Source organism: Vanessa cardui, chromosome 5 (genome assembly GCF_905220365.1).
Source record: "Vanessa cardui chromosome 5, ilVanCard2.1, whole genome shotgun sequence".
In the NCBI taxonomy this organism is placed as follows: Eukaryota; Metazoa; Arthropoda; class Insecta; order Lepidoptera; family Nymphalidae; genus Vanessa; species Vanessa cardui.
The window spans coordinates 11,720,445-11,738,475 of record NC_061127.1 but is presented as its reverse complement, the minus strand read 5'-3'; the positions used below and the strand labels follow the sequence as shown (position 1 = coordinate 11,738,475).

Below are 18,031 nucleotides of genomic sequence, written 5' to 3'. Positions count from 1 at the left end.
ACGACTTTTTATCATCTACAAAATCTTGTATCGAATAATACGCCTTTTTACCAATGTATTTTTATAAACGATTTGAATTTACGAGACTGCAAAGTTAAAAAAGTCTGTAAAACAACTTTTATTGAATCAAATGAGGTGAAATTTTAAATACAATTTTATACTGCAATTGTTTTCAAAATTAATCACAGGCTTGGGTTTTAAGCGTGACGATTGAAATGTAACTTTATTTTAGAAAATTTTTGAAGTCAATATTATGGAGTATAAGTTCCTTAAGAATCTTTCAAAGCTCGTCCATAGATAGGTACTTCAAGAGTAAGTAGTATCCACAGCGTGATGTAACGAGAACGAAAAATGTTTTATGAATTTATAAAGAATATGTAAATCAAATTGTAAGCTCTAGAAAACTACAAGTGAGTTAGCCAAGTTTGAATTTGTTACGCATGGATTTTCTGAGATATAGACATATCATTTTATATTCACATGCGACAAACTTTTACCTAAATATAGCATGTACATTGTAATAAAGACGTTAGTACTAGATTTTGATGTTCAGAATTTGAAATTTATAACGACAAACTGTTAGTGATTTGAGAGGCCAACACCATAGACATTGGGCACTGTAAGATATATTATCTAATCAATCTAAGGCGAGAAAAAATTAAGACTTTTCTTAATTGATATTAAAAAGTAAAGTATTTATTTTAATTATGAAAAAATAATTAAAAAAAAATTAAATTTGACAAATATCCCGAGAGTACTAAGCGAAAAAAAAAGTATGAAATCACATCATCATGAAATCACGAATCAGTCGTCAGATTAATTTAACACCGTAACGCTGGTAATACGCATTACCCGTACTTACTTAAATATTTTTAAAATTTTTGTAATAATTAAATATATAGCCGAGATGGTCCAGTGGTTACGACGCGTGTATTTTAACCGATGATTGCGGGTTCAAACCCAGGCAAGCACCATTGAATTATCATGTGCTTAATTTGTGTTTATAATTCATCTCGTGCTCAAGGGTGAAGGGTGAAAACATCGTGAGGAAACCTGTATTTGTTTATATTAATAGAAATTCTGCCACATGTGTATTCCAACAACCGGCATTGGAACAGCGTGGAGGAATATGTTGTCCTCAAAGGGACAGGAGGCCTTAGCCCAGCAGTGGGAAATTTACAGGCTGAAGTTGTTGTTTGTTATTTCAAATATATAAGAATACTTTATTCTTTATTCAAAAACCCAATTAAAACTAACTATTTCTACGAAATATGTTCAAGGATGTAATATATTTGTACCATTCTTAATGATGACAAAAACAGCTAGCTACAGAAAACAGCTTGCCGTTCACTGTAGCTCGTGTTGAAGAAATCTTAATGATAGAATGTAACAGCCGTAAAACAACTCCACCGGCTCCGATACTTGTAATTTAGGAAAATGTTGCGCTTTAAGGAAATAGACGCTAATTTCTTTCTTCCCTAAGGATGAAGACATGCTTTTTCTTAAAAATGTTTAGAATAAATGAAGCAATTTCGGTAGGAATTGTGTTTTTATTTTTCAATGCGAACTTTTTTTTTTGAGAAATAAAATTTACAGCTTCATTTTTTTTGAGGATGTTATAACGAGTCGAGTTTATAAATCACGTTAAATTTTACTTTGTTTGCCGACTTCTTTAGAAATAAAATAAGGATACGGAAGTCATATAAAATTTATGATTTAAGAAAATGAATTAGGCGTTATGGACATAATCAGTTTATCAATAGACACAATTATTTATTTCGTACTAGTAGTCGCCCGCGGCTTCGCTAGCGTTTTGGGGTGTTGCTTGTCACGTGTCAGGGAAAAAGTAGCCTATATCTTTTCTTGGACTTCAAATTTGCTTCATACCAAATTTCATTAAATATAGGTTCAGCGATTTGGTAGTAAAAATACGACAGACAGAGTTACTTTCATCATTTAGATAAACATCACGATGTACAATATCCTCAAATAAAACAATAATACATGATACACTTAACCTTAATTGCGGAACTAAAGAAACAGTGATACATCACGCGTAAAACCAAGCGCTGGAGCAGAAAGGTTCTTGATTGGCGACCACAAACGGACAACTCAGCATGGGCAGAGGCCTCATAAAGTGGTCGGTCCACCATTAGATACGTTTAGCTCAAGACTGGCGTTGTATTCAGTAGTGAACCTCCACCGGGTGAAATGATGATTATGACAATAAACCTTTCCTAAATTACTTAGGATCGGCAGTGTGCTCTTATGGCCCTTTTTAGATTAGTCATGCTGGTTTAAAAAAGTACCACTTTTTTTTGCGACTAAGGGGTATTTGTATTTCCTGCTCCATAATTTTTGGAATTCTCTCGTGTTGTTGGAAAATATATTTTAATGCAAACAGAAGAGATTTAAATCCTGATTAAGATAATGATATCATAATAATAAATTATACAATAAACAGGTATCTCGTACTCTCGTTATATCTGGGCCAAAGATTTTCTCTTAATACTCATGAAGTATTCGGATATTAACTACACTGATCTCTCGCTTATTGACCTGCAGTTTATACTGCTTGCAAATAATTCTAACGTAAATAATAATTCTACTTGTGAAAGGTTTCTTATAGTTGTTGCTTGAACAAATTTCGTAGAACAAGCTTCGTATGCAGTAAATATGCTTATTGGATAAGTACCAGCCACTCAACAAATATGTACCAACAAACATACAATACTACTGTTGTTCTCCGAAATTGAGAATGAGGAAGCTAGTGTAATTAGAGGCACATGAGACATTACACCTTGATGCCCAAGATTGGTCCATTGTCTATGTAAGGAATGGTAGAATGACCACTTACCAGCGGGTGGCATATTTGCTCGTCCGTCTACCTATTATACAAAAGTATTTAATGAGTATTAGCAGATGGCGATGACATATCCTAGAATTCATACGCAGTTAATTAAGTCCTTGATTAGTATCACTTGAAATCATACTTCAAGTTCTACCTCGAATATATTTTTGTATATTTGACTTAAAATACGAATGCCCGTTAAATGTTAAAGAAAATATGTCAATTTTAGAACTTTTTAACGAATACTGGCAAAATTATTAATGAAATTATAAATCTTAACGCTTTTTGAATTTATCGTATAAAGTGAATTTATTCTTTTCCAAATTGTATAACGAATATTTGTTCTCAATAATTTGATTTCATTTACAGATAAATATATCTAAACCTCAATAGTTGAGTGGTACACATTATGTAGCGATGATGATGTTTTCTGGTTCAATCCATTAGATTTTTGTCATGTAATAGACATGCAGCTAGCACAAGCTCTGTGCATGTTCATGGACTCGACAAGAGTGACGAAACAGTCACCGTGACAAAAGTTACCAGTGCGCGCTAGTTGTAAGACATATATGGCGGCATATATTGTCCGCTTAAATAAAATAAAATACCTATACTAAAACGTATAATTACTTTAAAAAATATGTATATAATTACTGTAAATGTATTAATATCCCCTGATTAGAGCTGTATGGTATTTCAAAGGTGTGCTTGGCCTGAAATTTGAATGATTGATCGTAACCATAACTTTTATTTAAAGAAATAGGTGGAATTTCGAATGGTTTTGACCCATATAAAATTCTCTTAAATTTTAGTACAGTATAAAATTCTTAAATCCGGAGGTAAATCAAAGTTTTATCAGAATGCATTGCTTTTAAACTACCCGTAACACTAAAACACAGAGCACCCGTCTTATTGACGCCTCGCTCGTGACAGTACATTTTTCGCCCAGTGAGTCAGAATTATTATTCAACGGAAAAGCAGCAAGAATTCTTACCACCATTCATGATTTGCACACTAGCTACTTTAGAGTTTTGACTGAATTTCATTAAAACTTAAAAATTGCCCTGAAAAATTAGTTAACAAAAAATATTTTCAATCAAGAAAAAATTTTCACACGTTTCTTTGTATTTAAAAACAGTAACTACTGAATTTCTTTCCGGTTCATTTCGATAGAATCTGCATCTGTTAAATGACGATTCAAAAGTGCTAGTAAAAGTTTATATCAATAAAGTACATTTTGATTATGATTTTAATACATTCGCATACAATAAAAATAAAAGTAAAACGACGAAAGAAAAATCATTTATCAGGACTATTAATATCACTTTCACTTTTACGTGATTAAGTCTTTTATTTACGTTCCTGATCTTAAATTGAATGGAAGCAAAACACCATACCGTACAACATTCCATCAATTTTGGGTGTGGTCGAAATAAAAGATTTATAGTTGTATAGTATTTTTCGTTTGTTCCTAGCGAAGGCCGTCCGAAAATAGACAAGCGCGGATAGAGGGCGGTCGTTTGAAGTTTTACCGCTATTTGTATTGGCACGTATTGTTATCTTTCTCGGTTTCAGTAAACCCGATTTATTCTAAGTCCTTTGAAAGCAATGCTATAAATTATTACACTTAAATATATGGTACGAATGTGTATACATTTTGTGGTTTGGTTTTGAGCAAGCCCGAGTTGGTACCACCCACTAGTCAGATATTTAAGGATTAAAACCAATGCATAGTGTTATTTCGTTCTGGTTTAAAAGGATGAGGAAGACTCTCGTAAGTACTCTCGTAATAACATCTTAATTCATCAATTGTAGTTTGTGACCACATACCGTCATAGGTCATATTCGTTCACCAAATTTTTTAATTTTAAATTTATGACTAATACAAAAATTAGGATAGTCACAAAAATATTTAAGTTGAATTAAATTAAAATAATGATTTTTATAACACATAAAATTGATTCCTAACACTTGCGTTAAATGTAACTAAACAAAAGATTTCAATTAAAATCAGATCTATCATTTAGGCAGTTGAATAGTTGTTTTTTAAAAGTTGGAACGGAGCCAAAGAATAAAGTAATACTGGAAAATTTCTTACGAAAATTATTATACTAATATATATTAAATTAATATACTAATAACGAAAATTATTATAACTATCTTACACAAATAATTTCTTTAACTAACGAACAAAATCATTGAATGAAGATAAATTACTTAATTTTACAAGTTACTTTCTTTTACTTATAAGTATTTTATAAAATTATAATACATAATTAAGAATTAATGACCAGATTATGGAATATGTTCCAAACCTTCTCCTCAAAGGGAATAAGAGGAGGTTCTAGCCCAGCCGTGGGAAATTTACAGGCCGTTGTTGTTGTTGTTGATTATAATGAAACAGTTTAAGGAGATATTGGAATCTTTTGTTGCTTGTTGGTAAATCGTAAATTAAGAAAAATCTTCAACGTCCTCGTCGATAAAGCTTACGTCATATCTGATACCAAGTGATAAAAATAATTATAAAATATATTATTAAATAAATAATAGCTAGCAGTTATCCGCCATTTTATATCTATAGAAGACGGTCATCATGATATTTACGTTAATTCAGTTCAGGTCAGTGGTACTTTGGTAATATGAGATATTATTGTATTCCTTGCAGTAGTCTATGGATAGTGGTGCTTAGCATCAGGTGATCTCAGACGATTTGTTTATCCGCCTAGCTATGAAAACGAAAAGAAATGTGTCTTGGGACATATGACTGAAACGGAGTAACTTTTGCTATGTATTTATAGTTATTTGAGAATAATTAAATTTAAAAAGTCACGTATAAAACCAATAGAAAACTTTAAATATTTTTTTATCTAAAACCTATATTAAAAATAAACAAAGTAAACATATTAATGAGAAAGAAACGTTGCCTGAGTTTATAAACAGCTCTAGTGTAAGGCACTAAAAAATACACAGTTGAAGAAAATAGGTAGTATGTGCCTCTATGTTAACATAATTTGTCCATTAAACACATTATTTTCCTGTATTAATATATCGGCTCATAAAAACTACGCTCTAATAATATTAGTTACTATACAATGCTTCACTTAATTGTCAACTACATTTTGAAAATAATAAGATCGCATGCCCGATACGACCGTACCCTTACATTTTTGTCTCTAAATAAAATGTTTGTTGGTCAGCTTTCTTGTTATTAAAACTAAAAGCTATACGATTTACCAGTACGACCGTATCCTTAGAGGATAGCACGGTGCAATCTCTCTCGATTCACTTGGTCTCAAGCGAGTACGATTCTTGATTGTCGCTAGATTTTCTCAAAGGTTTACTGTATTTATCTCAATACTAACTTTTTGACCGTTTGCTAGCCGTCTGGGTGCAAGCGTTCAATTGTCTCTTTGTATATGTTTTAGCTTTACCCTTGTAGAATTCATTTTGTAACTAAAATGCTTTTGAAGCATTTTTTAATGTGAAAGATGGTTTGGTGTGCTGAGAGGAATGTGTGGTGTTAGAATAGATAGAGTAAGGAATGAGTACATTAGAGGAAATTTGAAAGTGATACCGATAGCCAAAAAGTTACGTGGAAGGCGGTTATCATGGTATGGGCATGTAATGAGGAACATATTGTGAGGAAGGCATTGAGCATGGATATGGGTGGATATAGAGGTAGAGGACGGCACCAGAAAGGATGAACAGATTGTGTGAAAGACGATATGGTTAGAAAGAATGTAACTTGTGAGATGACGTCTGACAGAGATGGATGGAAGGAGAAGACATGCTACGCCGAGCCAATATAAAATTGGAATAAAGGCAGGAGGATGAAAGATAGTCTGGTTGCCTGTGATGTAAGATCGCGTCGAGTGCAATAACGGCAAACTGTAACTCTCTTATGACGTCATTCCCTCCCACTGCTGCTCTCAAACATACTGATATTTAATGATTATAATATTATTATGTATACGTATATTGATTTTCTATATGAAAAAATAAATAAATAAAAAAGCACGAGATGAATTATAAACACAAATTAAGTGATGCTTATATTTCAGTGATGCTTGCCTAGGTTCATCCGCAATCATCAGTTAAGATGCACGCGTTCTAGCCACTGGGATATATTGACGATTAAACTGCGTTGTATTGAAGTAATGTTAAATAATCTTTATTTATTTTCAGGTTCCCATTGCTTGCTACGAGATGATACGGACTGTGAAAATGGTGTAGACACTTTGAATCAGTGAGATGTGAGACTAAAAAACGATGTATTAAGTGACGGACGTGAAGTGAACACGATGGCTTTGACGATTTGTTATCTCATAGTGATGTGGATCTCAATAATCCCGCTGCATCGAGCTGACAACTTAGGTAAGAACCATCTAGTAATCAACAGAAATAATTGTATTAACAAACATGACTATTTTTTAAAATATTGAAAAAGAGTAACTAATGAGTTTCTTGTCGGTTCTTCTCGGTAGAATCTATTTTCCGAACTGGTGATAGCTTCACTTAATTGTTAAAGGACGATTCAAAAGTGCTTGTAAAAGCCCACTTGAATAAATTTTATTTTGATTTTGAATTAACTTTGTAATAATAAAGCAGTGTTATTATTTGCCTTGCTATTTGAACTGCCACGTGTTGCTATTGTATAATCATCGGTTCAGAAAGTAGATCCTATTGAGAAAAGCCGCTAAGAAACTCCGTGGTCACTCTTTTCCATTTTAATAAAATCATGCCAGTATGGTTTATATGCTTTATGGTTAACTTTTTATATAATTTTGTAACTCTTAATACCATTTGTAGTACAGTAGTTTTTTGTCTAATAGGTACCACCCACTGTAGTAGTATAAGGCTAGTAAAAAATAAGATTTGATTGTAACAAATAAAAATGTAGCTCAGTAAAATTTCACCAAATGTAAGTTTCTCTAGCACGTATTCTTCCACAGTCAAATAAGGTATGAAAAATTGTCACACATTTAGCACAGGAAACTAAGTGGTGCTTACTTGGATTAAACTTGCGTTCTTTCGTTATGGTTACCGAATTCTTATCACTATCACTATCTCGTCTTATACATTCCGTTTTGAAATATGTCCGGTTATTTTATAATAATAAATCATTTATTTCAGACTCTATGTCCATTTTTGTTAGTAACAATTGTTATCCTATTATTAGTACATTTTATGAAATTTAAAATTTTTACGATGGAAAATGGAGTGAGGTGAATGACCTCAATATCGTGCGTGTTTTGTTTTAGATGTCAACTAATAATATCTATCAAATTGGGTGTTAATATAATAAAGTCGCACAACGCATTGAACTCCAAACCGCAATGCGTCGAACTATTTTTCCGTACGAAGGCTGAGTGCGATAGTGTAATTACAGGCACACGAGATCTCATGGCTGGTAAATGGACAGTGTAGGTAACGATTATTGTATTTTACGATGACAATATACGCATCGTGGTAAAGGTAAGGTTAAGACAGGTACATATACATATATCAGCATGTCTAATTAAACCCTTTGTACATTTACTACAGAAATATAGTTTAGTTATCTCATCATAAGTAATATTTATCTTTAAATTATTCATCTGATTAGGGATATGCAATATGCATATCTGCGAATTTACGTAGTATTTTTTTTTAATTAATAAATTTAATATTGTAAAAATATATATATCTAAATGTGTTTGTAAGTGTAGATTTTCAGATCGTATAAGTTGAATTGTACTTTATATACTTTGATTGGATTTTATTCAAAATCGTCATGATCACACTTAACGTTCAAGTCCTAAAAATAGCTAGCATAAAAAAAAATCGACCAATTTTTATATTATTATCAAATATAAAGTTCTTCATACGATGTGTACGTCGTGGTTCGTTTTATAGTATCAAAAAAACTGCTATTGTCGTCATCACCCGGCATCGGTGAGCAGGACCAGCAGTAAACTGTCAATGTTTCTATTATGCTACGTTCCAGAGTGTGTGAGAATTTTCTCGTCGAATATATTTCAAGCCAAAAATGCCGATAATCTTATTTCATCTTACTGAAAACAAAAGATACGGCTATAGTGTTGCCATTAGGCAGATGCAATTGAACCTTAAAAAATTCGAAGTCCGGTTAAAACTGGATTAAACTAGTAAAGTCAGCGGCCAGTGTGTAAGATAAAACATCATTGAGGTTTTTATAACTTACTAGCGACCCGCCCTGGCTTCGCACAGGTGCAATGCTAATACAGAATGTTTCTTGTTGCTTTACTATATTGTCCATGTTTTATATCCAAAAATCTTCCTCTCTAATTATTCTCATCATCATCCTCCTGCTTTTATCCCATATTTATTTGGGATCGGTGCAGCATGTCTTTCCATACTTCTCTATCAGACGTTTTCTATCATCCATCTCACAAGTAACATTCATTCTAACCATGTTGTCTTTCCTCTCGAATTACTCTATCTGTAAAAAAAAAACTTATATAAATCCGTTGCCTAATTTTAAAGACCTATAGCATAAGCATACATAGGGACAGACAGCGGTAAGCGCCTTTGTTTTATAGTATGTAATAATAATGATTATTGTAATGAATGCTACAGCATTGATTAGTTATATCGATGTTACTAATGCAAGGTATTAAATATAATTTAACATCACTTGTGTGACAGCCCTTATAAATGTCAATAGTATGTCACAATCACGAGGCATTGTTACGTCATCGATCGTCAGAGGATGAGACGGTAACAATAGAACATCTATAGAACATCACGTCGCAAGACCAAATATAATAAATGTCAAGTGATATACAATTGGCTAATTAGTTTTAGCGTACATGCAATTCGAACATTCTAGAATTATTCAAATATTCATTGTGTTATTATTTTGTGTTAAGAGCGCTTATACCAATTATCGCTTGTCAATTGATGTTATTTTTAGGCTCGTTGTGTGCTATTCTGTATGTGTGAGTAACTAATAAAGCGTTGTGTCGTTATAAAAGTATTTATATCGTATGTAATTTCTATGGTTATTTTTTTTAATTGTAATAGATAACTAGCGTCCCGCCCCGGCTTCGCATGAGTGTAATGCTGATACTAAATATCTACAGAATATTTTGTCAAGTTCAGAGTTCTTCAATCATTAGACAATACACAGCTTGCAATGTAAAAAAATAATGTTTATTTACGACATTTAAATGATCAGTGTTTCTTTATAATGTTGCCCATATATTACATATAAAAACCTTCCTGAATTACACTACTACATTACTATTTATTTAAAAATAACAGCATCAATATATCCGTTGCGTAATTTAAAAGATCTAAGCATACGTGGGGACTATACTATACTATGTAAGGATGAGCTGTTTTCAGTATAATGAGTTTTATTAAAGTGATCAGCAGAATTTTCGATATTTTTTGAAGTCCTTCATAAACGCTTTTAATTAAAAGTACGTACTCAGAAGCACGGCTAATGAGTAGTCCGTTGGTTTAGTGGCTAGGTTATATAATTACAAACAGGTTCGAATCTCGGTTCGGTTAGTAAATGTTAACTAGTTTATGTCCATCGAAAGGCACGTAAATCCATTGGGTGCATCTGATGTATTTCCGATCGCGTCGATTTGCCTTCTTTGGTTTGTGAGGAAATACAAAGAGAACTGATTGAATGTACGTTTGTGTTCTATTTTATCTTATCTTAGGTCATAATCATCAATGCATTTCTTGATTGATTTTTGAATTAAGAATTATTTTGGTGACTTGAAAACTATACTCCAGCTACATTCGATCTGTAATTTTAGTAAACAAACCATGAGTCATCATAAATAGGGTTGATACACTCTTAATAAAAAATAATAATTATTGTAATTATAACTAAATTCTTTATAACACAATTTCCTGTTTAAACACAAAAATTTTAATTTAATACAGAATCCAAAAATTTAGCCGGTCAATACATTTATAAGAAATTTATAAGAAAATTAGCTTAAAATGAAAGTTTAAAAATCTTTAATTACCACTATAATATTACTACAAAACTAACAACCCTATATTATAATACTGACGTAAAGAAATCGCAAGTCTGTAACATGTTAAAATTACACACAACGTTTCATTACACACAGATTAAAAAAAACATCTTCTTTTGGCTAGCATAAATATAGCACTATAATCACTGTTTCAAATTAATCTAAATGACTCCTGTCGTTTGGGAGGCGATAGATAAAGTTAATAAAGAGAATTATATAACTATGAGGTAATTTCTGATATCATTTTAAAATTGGAGGTATTATTTTTGAGATCTACATTATTCCAGATGATCATAAGTATTATAATTATAACCTAGAATGCGCTTAGTCCTTTGTCTTAAATATTTTATTATTAATCATTTATTTTTATTAACATCAAAAATAATTGTTGTACATATTTCTAAAAATGTTTTGAGCATCTGCCTGACGTTGGTTGCTAAGCAACGCTTTGTTATTAAACATTCCACATCGAATTTGGCTGGAGCATAGATGATGGAGTTTTACACAAAGCCGTCAATTAAAAGTCAATCAAATTTAAGTTGTGATAGATTTATAGGTGTGTGCGTGTTATAAATGCCGATGTGTACATAAGTATTCATTTTAATTTCATTTCATAAGAAGAGAATAAAGTAAGCTTTATTTTATAAAATAGACTTTAAGAATATAGGATAGTAAATTTAATGTGTATATTCGATCAAATATTCACAATTAAATATAATTTAATTGTATTATTTTTGAAACCCTTTAATTAAATTCCAGTTTTAATTTTAATGAGGTTGTCCAACTGCAATTTGCCGATTTATATGTTCAAAAATTTCTAATATGTGCAGTTGAAATAAAAGAAATCTGTTCCATTTTAGTAGTTTCGAAGAAAAATTCAAATTACATTTCTACGTTTGAGAGAAATTGCTGTTATTTTTAATTAAAAACTCGTTCATGCTACTTATACTTGTAATACAATTTAAATCTAGTCCTTAAATATAGTTCTCGGATAAAAAATATAGTAATTATGTTACAATCGTCTTTAACAACTCATGTAAAAAAAGTCAAAAAAGTAAAGCCCAGGTAAGTATAAATTAGGTAAAAGTCTATAGTATATATTTATGTCTAGGCAGGATTTATGAAAAAAAATACTGACATACTATGTAATTAAATTGGTGAAATCTACTGAGTTTCTTAGCGGCTATTCTCGGTAGAATCTACTCTCCAAATTTAGTTTATTTTAATTAAATTCAAAACTAACACGACGATTCTAATTTACAAGACTACTTGATTCGATGTTAATTAATATTATAAATGTGAAAGTAACTCTGTCTGTCTGTCGCACTTTCACGACCAAACCAATGAACCGAATTTGATGAAATTTAGTTTGAAGCAAACTTGAACTTCAAAGAAGGACAAAGGCTACGTTTTTTACCTAGCACATGACTATTCGAGAGCTAGTAATGAGTATTTAAGCAAAATAGTTTTATAAAAATTATAATGTGTAAGTTTTGGTAAGAAACACAAATTAAATTTGGACTCTTAAACGTTACAACTGAGGTGTTATAAATTCAAGATCACCAACGATCCAGATTCACCAAAATGGTTGAACAAATAAAAAAGTTAAACTCGAACGCTTCCTCCAGAGATTTCGGTTTAATAATAAAACTTTCGTCGTTGACATGGTTTTGCTCCGTTCTTGGATGAGACGATAAAATATTTTAGAAATTTCTTATCATTCAACCGATTCAAAATTTTGATAAAAGATTTTGATTCAAGTCTCGTACATTTTTTGTTATCTATAATTTGTTGATGAATATTGCATAAGAGTCTTTATTAATCGTTTGTTTTTTTTTTTCATAGCAAACAGTATTTAAAACGTATTACACTCGATAGTAACACTGTTGGACTTTGGACCTTTTAGACAATGGTTTGAATATTGTTTTATCTCAAACTAATATATGTGGGAGGATATAATTTAGGTGACAGATTATATAAGACACATGCGGGTTACGTAACGACTTTTCAGTTACTACAGAGCTCATGACAAATTATTATACAGACAAATTAGTTCATAATGTACTGATACTTGATCCATTTTTTAGTACGATTTGCCTCGTAATCTTAATTTTACTGTCTTAGTGTTCAGTAAAAAAAATAATAATATACTTAATACGTCCTGCGTGTGACAAATTTTCATAGAAATTCTGCCACATGTGTATTCCACCAACCCGCATTGGAACAGCGTGGTGGAATATGTTCCAAAACCTTCTCCTCAAAGGGAGAGGAAGCCTTTAGCCCAGCAGTGGGAATTTACAGGCTGTTGTTAATACGTCTGTTAATCAAGTCCTGCTATAAATATGTTTTAAAGCTAATTTCATCAACCATGTGCTAACATATAAAAATACGTGATTCCTGGAGCGTTTCATAAATAAATACTGTATAGAAAAATTAAGTACCTTTCAAACACCAACCTACAAACCTGTTATAGAAAATGATAAAAGTAACTTTTCCAAACTAATATCTTCGGTGATGCCTCAAATCTCTTTGTTAACAGCTATCCTAACAATTAATCTTAATTTGATTTATACAACGATCAAGATGTTTGATCACAAGTTTGAAGATTACTCTTACTTCAAGCGTATAAATTAATAATAATGGTTAATCGGTATTTTAATATAATTTGTAACAGAGATTTGTCATTCCATTTTTAAATTAATTATTATATTTTGTGTACTATGTATTACATTTACAGCTAAGAATTAATTGTAATTCTATTTTTAAATTTAATTTTTATACATATATCGATCCTATATAGGAACTTTTTACTATCTGACTTAAAATAAATGAAGGTAAAATATCAAATATATTTAAAGCATATTTACACGAACGTCCTTATTTTATCCATGAGTCAGCGAACATTATAAATATAATCATCGTAAAGTCAAGAACATAAAAATAAACAGTTTAAAATTGTGCGATAATAAATAATTATACCGTTCTGAATACGTTTCCACTAGGGTGGCTAATCTATAGGAGTAGATGTATTTCAGGCACAGAATCATTAGCACTCAAAGCTTTCTAAGGAGGATTGAGTAAAACGTCATAACTGTAACATAAAGTTACATGCTTTTAACTTAAAAAATAATAGACTTCCTGCCTAACCTACAAAACACACGTCAAACTCTATTACACCACCCTAGGGATAGCATATAACGAGACGCTTAAATATGTATACATTAATTTATAAACAGTATCCCAAAAATAAAGTTTCTTGTTCTTTCGTTAACTTTCAACCGTTATTTCATCCCCTTAGGAGCAGATATTTAGAAATTCCTTCCTTAGTGAGTATCTTCTCAGTAAAACGACCCTACTCACCAAATTTCATGGCCCTTACTTTAATTGTTTACGCTCGACGATGATGAATCAGTCACAAAGTCCACAAAGTCGGGACATGTTATTTTATAAGAAATAACGTCATGATAATGTAAGGTCGTTTTACTTGGTGGCAGGGCTTTGTGCAAGCTCGTCTGGGTAGATACCACCCACTCATCAGTTATTCTTCCGCCAAATAACAGTACTCAGTATTGTTGTGTTCCTGTTTGAAGGGTGAGTGAGCGAGTGTAACTACAGGCACAAGGAACATAACATCTTAGTTCACAAGGTTGGTTGCACATTCACAATTTAAGGAATAGTTAATATTTCTTACAGCTTCATTGTCTATGGGTGATGGTGACCACTTACCATCAGGTGCTCGTCCGCCAACCTATACCATAAAAAAAGGTCGCAAGTCGAAGTGCGATTGATCCCATACTTGAAATTATGTTTATCGATTCCAAAACGCTTTTAATTGCTTTGCGCATTTCGCACGGAGAATTGACGCTAATCTACTACCCGGTAGATTGAAATGAGACATTACTTATTATCATTCCCAATAGAGTTGCAAGACTTTTAAACTTTGTCAAGTTTTGTTGCAAAATGTGTTTAATTACACATTATCTATTTTATTAAAGATAATCTGTGTTTTAATATTATAAATGCCTCTGTAATCTATGTCACCTTGATTGGAACACATAAAGTAAGAAAGATATCGTGATATAATTCTAATGAATATACTGGCTAATGATAATGATCGTTAATATAAGTAAATTTAATAGCACCGAATTTAAAAGGTCAGTTTAATTAATGGCAAAAAAAGATTTTTCATACGGGCAAATGTCGAAAAAATTGCTTTGCAGCGATAACGTGTATCATGTTCAATTACTTCAATGATTCAAAAGAGCTCACAAGAGCCTACTTGGATAAGGTATATTTTGGTTTGAAAATAATTTCGATCGTCACCGAGTTATAAAAAAGAATATAATGGATACAACTTACATTCCTACAAAAATGAAAAAAACTTTCAATAACATTTCGGAAAATGACCTTTGTTAAATATTTTTCGAAATTCGAAACGGTTCTAAACATAAAAAAAATCAATTCATTTCTCTCGTTTTTTTTTTTTGAAAACGTATTTTGACAAGGCGCTCTCGCGAGCTCACAATATGTGTGTATATTGTTTATAGAACCTTATCTTTATTTAACCTTATAACACGACCAGTGATCCTGAAAACCCATTTAGGTGTTAGCTTAGGACGAGTTTAATTGTTAATATCCGTGAGGTATTCGGGTAGATCTCGACCTTTATTCACAAAATTGATTAAATTCATTTATCTCCACCTAAAATCAGGTTTGTTAATATTTGATTAAGATCTACGTTAAGTAATTGTCCTAAATCAACAGTGTGTGTATCCCTTTATTGTATAATATAGTTATTCTTCATTATGAATTTTATATTAAATAATATTATTTTAAATTATTCAATTTAGTTTATTTATTAATTTTATTATATATATATATATATATCTCTTTTTATAATATCCGGATAGGCATATGACTCCACTCCACCTGATGGTAAGTGGAAATGTAATCCAAACGCGAAGAAGACTAGTACGCACAGCAAGAATGAGCTGCACTAGTCACCTTCGCCATGCCGGCCCGCAAGATGCCTCTTCACGCCTCGTTTGAAGGCACCCAGGTTATAAGAGGAGGGGAACACGTGTGCTGGTAAAGAGTTCCATCTTTTGGCGGTGCGACAAAGAAAAGAGTTGCCAAATTTCTTTGTGCGCGTTGGGATAGATGTCACAGTTAGGCGATGACATCGCGAGCCAGCACGCGTGGATCTGTGAAGGAAAGGGGAAGCAGGACTTAGAGAGAATAATTCCTCAGAGCACTCGCCGTAATACAGTCGAAAGTAAATCCATATAAGTTTAAACTTTATTAGGGTTCGTGTAAGATTTTCTGGGTACCAACCAATCATTAAATGTCTACTGCCATGAGTATTGCTGTGTACTGGGTTGAAAAGTGAGACAGTGGTTCATTACATTGACGACCTCCGTGGTCGAGCAGTGTTGTAGACACCGGGTTTTATGGGCATGCCATTCTGATGTCGCTGGTTCGATTCACGGCCGAGTCGATATGAAAATAGTTTATTAGTTTTCCATGTTGACATCATGGAAATGTTTCTGACCGTCGTTACTTCTGTTTTTCCATAACATAAGCGCTTTAGCTGTTTACATTGGGATCAGAGTAATGCATGTGAATTTCGTCCAATATTCATTATTTATTTATATATTATTTACATAAGAATTATTAACATCGTTACTACCAGTCCTTAAATATATACAAATATGAACTAAATATAGTTACTGAATAAATTTTGTCCACGGAATGGTCGGAACAATACAAACAGCATTTTTTCGTTGAATAAAATAAAATAGTTGAATTAAAATTAAAAAAAAGTATTTACTTTAAATCGCAATATTTTATCTTATAATTATGTACTGTATTATATTTCATACTAGTAATTATAAAGTATGTGAGTACAGTTTCATAATAAACTCATACGGGAAACATGATCTGGTGTAACATAAATTTATATAATAAATTTTTACTTAGCAAATATTATAACTAGGATTAAAATATTTTCGACACTTGTATTTCTCAACAGTTAATATTGCATATTGATAATGTGTATGAAATATATTTAAACGTATGCAATTAACAATAAAAATGAATAAAATGTACTTTTATCATAACACATTATATTAATTGAACGTTGCTGAAAACGAATTACCCACCAATAATTGAATGAAACGCGAGCTACACGCAATCATTACTTTGACAAATTGCCATTTAAGCAGCTAAATTAGCTGGGAATCATACATGATTTCCGACATCCACTTATGAATATTTATTAATTAATTAATTAATTTTCGTAATTTGATATTAAACATATTTGTTATTCTATTACGCTTAAGGTATCTGCCCCCTCTATCGTCTCATACCTTAGCCGTGCTAGGGACGTGTCAGAAGTTTCTTGGTGGTAGGTCCTTCTTCTTGTTTCGTGGTACCTGGTATCTGGTCTGAAGTTCTCAGATATTCTACGGTAAAACATCGGCATTTAGTATTTGTGTGTCCTAATTTGAACTTCCAAATCCGTCTAACTACAGACACGAGGAACAAAACGTCATAGTTGTTAGTGCATTAGCAATGTGAGAAATGGCCAGTATTCCCAAGGACGGTGGCGGATAGCGATGGTTAATATTTCTTAAAGCAACATGTCATATAATTTATAACAAAGAAAACAGACTACATGTTACGCGGATAATAAGCAGAATATGCTCGGGTGTGATACGCTATTTTAGCTGGCATAGTAGTCTGAGTCAAGCTTGTATCGTACTGGTACGAAGTGGTGTGTATATTTGAAATAGTAATTTAAAAAATTAAAAACCCTTAGTAAAACCCATATACAAAGGGAATCCATTCGAAGGGAAGACCGTCGGCATCAGAATGATCGTCCGACGATAGGGTTACGCTTGCCTAAATTTTGTATACTACTGATTCGAAAATACCCGCGTTAAAAAATACACGACAAACACGTTCAAGTAAGTTGTGACTATGTACTACATACCAACTGATACGTCGAGCAGAAATTTTGCGGAGCGGAGATTGCTCAATGGTCACCACCGCCCAGAAATATTAAGCATTCCGTACATCGCCAATGCGCCACCAACCTTGGGAACTACTTGTGCCTATAGTTTGACTGGAGAAATCTATTCATAAATTAAACTGAGCT

At 32.1% G+C, this 18,031-nt stretch overlaps 1 protein-coding gene across 1 annotated transcript in view; it reads left to right on the top strand.

Moving 5' to 3' along the window:
• The window catches only part of LOC124530009, a 95,841-nt gene that overhangs the window by 6,559 nt on the left and 71,251 nt on the right, over positions 1-18,031 (top strand). The window contains exon 2 of the mRNA XM_047103982.1: positions 7,037-7,225. Coding sequence (XP_046959938.1) covers positions 7,153-7,225 — 73 coding nt within the window. The 5' untranslated portion in view covers positions 7,037-7,152. The remainder of the gene's footprint in view (positions 1-7,036; positions 7,226-18,031) is intronic.